At 36.1% G+C, this 8,655-nt stretch overlaps 1 protein-coding gene across 1 annotated transcript; it reads left to right on the top strand.

Annotated features, from left to right (window-relative positions):
* The first annotated feature begins 414 nt into the window (after window positions 1-414).
* On the top strand, window positions 415-1,191 carry LOC105004506 (histone H2B type 2-E-like). Its single transcript, XM_010862135.1, has 2 exons — window positions 415-776; window positions 1,179-1,191. Exons 1-2 carry the CDS (start codon window positions 415-417, stop codon window positions 1,189-1,191), a joined length of 375 nt encoding a protein of 124 aa, XP_010860437.1.
* Window positions 1,192-8,655: the final 7,464 nt, after the last annotated feature.

The following is an 8,655-nucleotide window of genomic DNA, read 5'->3' as shown; positions in this document are numbered from 1 at the left end:
ATGATCCATCAGATTTTGGCAATTTGATCTCTGGTTCCTCTGTCTTTTCTAAACCCAGCTTGAACATCTGGAAGTTAAGCATGACTTTGCTAGTGTGTGAGATGACTGTAATTATATGGAAGTTTGAAGATTTTTTGGCATTGCCTTTCTTTGAGATTGGGATGAAATGTGGCTCAGCTTCATTAAAATCTTGGTGATAAAGCTCTTCACATAAAAATCTCTATGATATGTCAGCTTAGAATAAGACATAATTATTTGTCCAATATTTAGATAAAAGTGATGTGTGGTAATGAATAAAAACTGAGTTTGAGAGTAAAGTTTGCTAAACTAAATATTATCTAGGTTTCTGTCAAACACAGACTTGGGTATAGGCACACCTCTTAACACCCCATATTGGGTGTTGTCATTATAGACATGCCTGAACTGGCTAAGTCTGCTCCTGCCCCTAAAAAGGGCTCTAAAAAATCTGTGACCAAGGCCCAGAAGAAGGACGGCAAGAAGTGCAAGCACAGCTGTAAGGAGAGCTACTCCGTGTACGTGTACAAGGTGCTGAAGCAAGTCCATCCGGACACCATCATCTCATCCAAGGCCATTGGAATCATGAACTCCTTCATCAATGACATTTTCGAGCACATCACTGGCGAGGCATTGCGCCTGGCGCATTACAACAAGCGCTCAACTATCACATCCAGGGAGATCCAGACCGCCGTGCGCTTGCTTCTACCTGGGGAGCTGGTCAAGCACACCGTGTCCAAGGGCACTAAGGCTGTCACCAAGTATACCAGCTCCAAGTAAATATAATATGCCTAGCCACTGTTAATGAAGAAGGCAATGGCACCCCACTCCAGTACTCTTGCCTGGAAAATCCCATGGACGGAGGAGCCTGGTAGGCTGCAGTCCATGGGGTCGCTAAGAGTCAGAAACGACTTCACTTTCACTTTCACTTTCACTTATACACACAATCAACCTTATAGCCAGATTTATCAGCTAAACTAAGCAGCACATTATGAAAAACCACTGATTTTAAAAGAAATAAGGTAAAACTCAATTTCTTATTAGCAGTGCAGAAAATGAATATTTTTAGAGAGAAAAATTAAAATTTTATCTCAAGGATACAATATTAGAGAAAACTTCTGCTGTTACAAATTTAAATTACCTTTTCTAATTTCTATTTTCAGCTCTGATATATAAAGAGTTTGGAAATCATCATATGCATCCTTAAAAGCAACATAAAGGTAGGAAAACTGAAAATTAATGACTATCTGGATCTATTGGATAACTGAGGTCACAGGATCAAAAAGCACACAATCAGAAAACAACACCCAAAATTTAGAGAGACAAGTACATACAGAAATATACAGCAATAGAAATAGGTTTACTTGTAATAGAAACCTCTAGATACATAAAATAATAGGAATATGTATATGATAATTTTGATAAATTCCATAAAGTTGAGTGTGGACAAGCATAAGAGTGAAATTTTTCATGAGTTGTAGTCTTGGGCACAACTCCCGCTTTTGTGGGCATTAGCACTAGGAAACTACCAGGATCTCATGGTAAAGATCCAAGAAATCTTGGATTCTCCTGGGCCATGGCCGCAGATGAAAATCTATGGGAATATATAACAAGAGCTTTCAGGTGTACACCCATGGTGGATTCATGTTGATGTATGGCAAAACCAATATAATATTATAAAGTAATTAACCTCCAATTAAAATAAATAAATTTATACTTAAAAAAGAAAATAAAAACATGCTCTCCACAGGAAATTTCTTGCTAGAATATAATTTTTAAAATTCTATTCTAGTTGGGGGAGGGAAATTCTTTCTTTCTGGAGATCTCTCCAACCTTATTGTCCTCTTGTTGTAGCCACGCATTCCAGGAAACAAACTCACTCAGAAGGACAGTGTAGATAGTGGAGTGCAGTTTATTACACCGGTGGGCCCAAGGCAGAGTCTCCTCTTAGCCCAGGACCCTGACCAGCATTTATGAAAATCTTTTATACCCCATGTGTACATGTCTGAACCCACCACTCCAAATTCCTTGAGACTTACATAAACCAAGGAAAATACAATCCCAATAACCCCATCATTCACGTGCTATGTGCTCATGTGCTCAAACAGTCAAACAATTAGCCAATAATCAATAAACCTGAGGTTACACTCCGATAGATACAGAAAAATTTATGGCCTGTCTGGAGAAAGGGGTGTATGTTTTCTCTTAGACAATGAGTAACCTAGATATGATCGTCAAGGTTCCCCTGACTGGAGGGGGTCTTATCCTTCTGTTGTTTCTATAAGCACTAAACACAGAGTTCAGAGTCCATTGGAAAGGTGGCTGAGCATGATCAGCGTGAACAGGCCTAAGATGGAGTCCAGGCCCTATGAATTCCTTCTTTACTCTAAGAAGGAAAAATACAGTCAACAAAATACTAAGTTTCAAGAAAATAGATTAGAAACTCTGAACACAGGAAAAAGAGTAAGAGACAAGAAGTTGTAGAGGGAAATATACCACAGTCTGAAGTCAAAGACCAATTTAAGATCTGAAAAATATTTAAAAGAATATAAAATGAACTCTTTCCCCTATACCTCAAACTACCACAAAAAGTGTTATACAACAGTATAACAACAGTGGATTAGAGCTGAAGAGCTTCAAGACACAGACTTTTATAAAAGAAGAGTATTTTCAAAATCCAAAAAGGAGAAAAATAAGATCTGAGAGAAATCTGAAACTTCTGTAACCTACAGGTATGCATGTATGCTAAGTTGTGTCTGACTCTTTGCCACCCTATGGATTTCAGTCCATTCGAAAGAAAATGAAAACATGGGGAATATTTAACACATTCTGTGAGGTCAGCATTACCCTACTACCAAAATCAGACAAATAAATTACAAGAAAGAAATAATACAGATTGATATTGTTACTGAGTTCAAGCTCACTCTGCTTAACGCACAACAGGCCAATGAATACAAGAGACAAGGTGTTGAGGCAAGGAAGAGACTTTAATCTTGGAGCCGGCAGACCAAGAAGATGGTAGGCTAGCACCTCAAAATAACCACCTTAATGGGCTCTAGATGCCAGATTCTTTTACAGAACAGAGAGAAGGAAGCATGAGGAACTGAAGTCAAAAGGCAGAAAAGAGAGGGAGAGACATGGAGAAGTGAAAACGTCTTCAGTCTTGCAAAACATCTCCAAAGTAACAGCCAGCCTTTGGAAGGGGTGTGTTAATATCTTCTATTCACAGGTGGGTTGGAACAAATTATCTATGAGCTGAACAAAGCACTTTACAATCAAGCAGAGGGGCAGGGTCCTCTGTGGCAAGCCAGTAAGTATGATTATAATAATAAAAGCAAGTAAGTCAAAGAAACAGTTTCTAACATAGAGTCAGAATTGGCTTTCTCCTTGCAGCAGTATCTTTTATGAACATAGCTGTAAAAATCAACAAAACCATAACAAATTAAATCCAGGACTGTATTCAAAAAATTATTTACTGCAACCAAAGTGTGATTTATTTCAGGTATACAATATTCAAAAATCGGTGTAATCAACCATATCAATAGGCTAAAGAAGGGAACTTATCTAAACATCTTGAGTCAGAAAAATGTCACACACATTTATGGTAAAAACTCTGAACAAATTAGAAATAGGGACTTCCTTAAATTGATGAACAATATCCACAAAAATCCAACAGCTAATATCATAATTAGCTGTGAAAAGCTGAATGTTTTCCTATCAAGATTAGGAGAAAGGCAAAGGTGTACTCTCCCACTGCTGCTGCTGCTGCTAAGTCGCTTCAGTCGTGTCCGACTCTGTGCGACCCCATAGATGGCAGCTCACCAGGCTCCACCGTCCTTGGGATTCTCCAGGCAAGAACACTGGAGTGGGTTGCCATTTCCTTCTTCAACTACTCCTGTTCAACATTGCACTAAAGGTCATATGTAGTGCAATCAGATAAGGAAAAGAAAGGAAGGGCATATAGACATGAAGGAGGAAATAAAGCAGTTTTTGTTTGCAGAGCTCATGGCTTTTTATGTAGTAAATCCTCACAAAACTTAGAAAAAATTTTTTAAAAAGCTCCTGGAAAAAACATGCAAATATGCAGGAAGGATAAAATTTAAAACACAAAAGTTAATTGTTTTCCAGTAATAATCAATTGGTATTTAAAATTCAAAACTTGAACTTGAACAATAGCATGAAACAAAATGAAACACTAGTACAAATCTAAAAAAATGTATTTTCAGTATCTAATGCCAAAATCTTCAAAGCTCTGATGAAAAATTCAAATAATATCTAAACAAGTGGAGCAATAATCCACATTCACAGATTAAAAGACTCAGATTGCTAAAATGTCAAGTCTTCCCATTATATGCATAAATTCAAAGCAGCCTCAACTGAAATTGTAGCAAACCATCTGTAGACAATAACAAATTGATTTTAAAGTGTATTTTTTGTTGTTTGGCAACTAAGTACTGTCTGACTTTTTTGTGACCCTTTGTCTACCCATTCCAGTATTATTGTTTGGAGAATTCCATGGACAGAGGAGCCTGGCTAGCTTTAGTCCATGGGATCGCAAAGAGTCAGACATGAATGAGTGACTATCACTTTCACTTTCACATGGACTGTGGCCTACCAGGCTCCCCTGTTCATGGCATTTTCTAGGTAAGAGTACTGGAGTGGGCTGCCATTTCCTTCCCCAGGAGATCTTCCTGATCTAGGGATCAAATGTCTCCTGTGTTTGAAATGGGAATCTGAGTTCTTGTCCACTAAGCTGAAGAATGAAATCCATGAACTACACACTCTTAGTAGCAAGCAAATCAGATTTATAACAAGGAAAAAAGTACAAAAGTCTCAGCATAGACACAAGAGGGGTAGAAAGTCCCCCAAAAGATGGGGATTACGGCAGTTTTATATCTTTACCAGTATTAATCTGTACAATTTTGGTTGTCTCCTGTTCTTAAATCATGTTGTTTCTAACCAGTTTAAAGGTCAAGATCCTTCCCTTAACCTAAGGCTTCTCTTGATCCTCAAATTAAGTTGCCACCTTTTCATGTCCCCTGACCATTTTACCTTAGACCAAACTTATGGGTTTAAGATTAATGATGACCAGTCGTTTTTCCCTCAGGCATATGGAACAGAAGTTAATTACTGCCCTTTCCTGGATTTGAGTCCTGATAATTCATCAGGACACATTGCAGAAATTTGGGACCATAGAGCAGGATGTTTACTGAAAACAAGACTGAGGTCTCAGAGTTCTATACTGACTGCCTAGGAATTTCTACCCCACATTGGCAGGTAGATTCTTTCCCACTAAGCCACCAGGGAAACCTCTTTAAAGTGTATATGGAAACAAAGAAAGCTGAAGATAGGCAATACAATATTGAAAAAGAAGAAAAAAATTGAAGGATTCATAATACATGATTTTAGACTTACTCTAAAGCTATATAATCAAGAAAATGTGACATCAGTGAAAGAAGAGACACATAGATCATAAAAGAGTGCCCAGAAATAAACTCATATAAATATATTAATCAACTGACTGTTAAAAGGAGCCAAGCAATTCAATATAGTAAGGATAGTTTTTTGTTTTGTTTTGTTTTGTTTTAACAAATGGTGTTAGAACAATCAGATGTCTATATGTCTGGTAAGCAAAATAATGTCCTTGAAAGATGTTCATGTCCTGATCCCAAAGCTTATAAACATGCTACCTTAAATGATAAAAGGGGCTCTGCAGATGTAATTGAGAATTTTGACATAAACACATTATCCAGATAAGGCCAAGTAATCACAAGGGTCTTTTATAAGAGGGAGACAAGAGGGTGAGGATCAGAGAAAAAGACAAAAAACAGGAGCAAAGATTTGAATATATGTGCTTCTGTTTTGAAGATGCAGGAAGTATCTATGAGCCAAGGAATTCATGTGCCCTCCTGAGGCTAGAAACACAAGGAAAAGATTTTCTATTAGAATCTCTAGAAGTAACAGCACCCCCAAAATGCATATTGTATTCTTGACTCAAAAGCTGTAAGGAAATAAATTTTTGCAGTTTTAAGCCACCAAGTTTGTGGTAGTTTGTTACAGCAACAAGAAGAAATGAACACCCAGGTAAAATAATGAGTCTTGACTCAGACTTTACAGCTTTCACAAATGTTAAGTAAAAATGGGTCATAGAACTAAATGGAAAATGGAAAATTATAAAACGTATAAAGGAAAACCAGAGAAAGTATAGGTGACCTTTGGTTTGATTAATTTTTTGATACCATACCAAAAGCACAATCCATCAAAAAAATGATAAAATGAACTTTATTGGAATTTTTAAAACTTTGCTTTGAAAAATACACTGCTAAGAGAATCAAAAGGTAAGTAGGATATGCCAAATAGTGGTCACCCAAAGATGTCCACATCATAATCCCCAGATTAGGAATAAGTTAATGTGAATGTTACCTTGCATGGCAAAAGGAATTTTGCAGATATAAATCAGAATCTTCAAATAGGGAGGTTATCTTGGATTATTGGTGATCCCAAAGTAAACATAAGGTTTTTAATAAAATGAGGGGAAAAGAGTAAGGGTCAAAGAGAGAAATTCCATACTGCTGATTTTGAAGAAGGAGGGTGAGGCCATGAGCCAAAGAATGAAAGCAACCTCTAGGAGCTAGAAAAGGAAAAACTCAAAAAAAATAAAAAAAGAAAAGGATAGGAATGGACTCTCTTTTAGTAACTCTAGGAGAAATACAGCCTTGACTACACCGCATCTGTAGGAATTCTGATCTCAAGAACAATAACAGAATAAATTTGCACTGTTTCAGTCACTCACTTTGTGCTGGTTTGTTATAGCAGCAATAAGAATTTAAATTCATAAGACAATCAGGGAGAAAAAATTTGCCAACAGACGTCTGATTAAGAACTCATATCTAAAATATACAAAAAACCCATAATAGGAAAACAAAATTGTAAATAAATAACAGGCAAAAATATGAAAACACCTCACCAAAGAAGACAAACATATAACTTTTAAAAACGTATGTGAGAGGAAGCTCAGCACATTAGTCGTTAGGCAGTTGCAATTAAAACAGTAAGTTGCCACTACATATCCCAGTACAGTGGCTGAAATTCAAAAACTTGACAGTATCAATTACTGGAAAGGATGCAGAGCAACAGAAAGTCTCATTCACTGCCTGTGGGAATGCAGAATGATGGTAATTTTGGAAGACAGTCTATCGGTTTTTTATAAAGCTAAATATAGCCCTTCCATAAAATCCAGAAATTGCACTTCTAGGTCATTACCCAAATGATTAGAAACATATGTCCAAACAAAAATATGCATATGGTTGTTCATAAGAGCTTTATTCATGCTAGTTGAAAACTAGAAGCAACCATGATGTCCTTCAATAGGTGAATGGTAAAAACAGAACGGAATAGATCCATACAATGGAATTTTGTTCAGCAATAACAATAAATAAGCTATTGAACTAAAAAGATGAAGTTAAACTCTTGCGTTAAAGAAGTTAGTCTGAAAGGCTATGCATTATATGATGCTATTTATATAACATTCAGAAACAAAAGAAAAACCAACAAATCATTGGTTTCCAAGGGCTTGAAGAAGGCTGATGGAATAAATAAAGCACTTTTTTTGTTTCTAAGGCAGTGAAATTATTCTTCATAATATTGTGATGCTGGATAAATCACACTATGCATTTGTCAAAATCCAAAACTTTCCAGGATAAAGAGTGAAGCTTAAAGTATGCAAATTTAAAGAAATCATTTAGACTATCTGGTGATAGCAGGACAGAATACAGAATACGATAAAACAACACAACTTACTTATAAATATATGAAGCAATCTCACTAAAAAGGTTAGGGGAAAAGATGCTGAACTATGTGAGACTAAAGCCAAAATAAGCAGTTCATAAACACTGCCTTTTACTTTGTAATGTTTTCCCCACGTCATGGGTGAGGGTTAAAAACTGAAATAGTTATAAGTCTATATTGAAATTTATGTAATAAGTGGTTGGATAGCAGATGATGGGAGTCATGTTGGAGTGAGAGATTATAGACAAGTAAGGGAAGAAAGCTTGAATTTTGCGTACAGTACCATACTGGATTAGAATTGGAGACATCAGTATGAACTCATGATTAGTTGAAGATAGATACAAATAGATACATATAGAGGTGTTTACAGATATGTGTTTACATATGTATTTCCATGCTTTGTCAACTAATATGATCTAGAAGTAACAACATCCCAGTAGCAACCACATACTCAAAACTTGAATGATTGTTTCTAATATTATCTACAATTAAAGAAATCAGAAATTCTTGGAGAATTGACTGATTCTGGAGCTGGAGCAAGAATAAACAAGATAATCTGGGAGAATCTTTTAGTGACTAAAAGTAAAGAAATGCTCAGAAACCAAAATTATGTGAGCAAAAGAGACCAAGGAGTCAACTGAAAGATCTACCTAAGTGGAACAATTTAATCAAGAAAAAAAATGACATAGTATTGGATTATAGTACAAAGCATAATGTAAACATCTCATAATCCAATTTAATGACAAGCAAAACATCCACTAAAACAAAATTGAAAAATTGTACAAAATGGTATTACCATTTTGACAATAAAACATTATTCCTTGGTAATGACTGTTACTCCTTAGAACTGTC

The sequence above is a fragment of the Bison bison genome, unplaced genomic scaffold (genome assembly GCF_000754665.1).
Source record: "Bison bison bison isolate TAMUID 2011002044 unplaced genomic scaffold, Bison_UMD1.0 scf7180017864478, whole genome shotgun sequence".
NCBI classification, from domain to species: Eukaryota; Metazoa; Chordata; class Mammalia; order Artiodactyla; family Bovidae; genus Bison; species Bison bison.
Note: the sequence above shows the minus strand (reverse complement) of the source record. Positions and strands in the feature narration are given on the sequence as shown.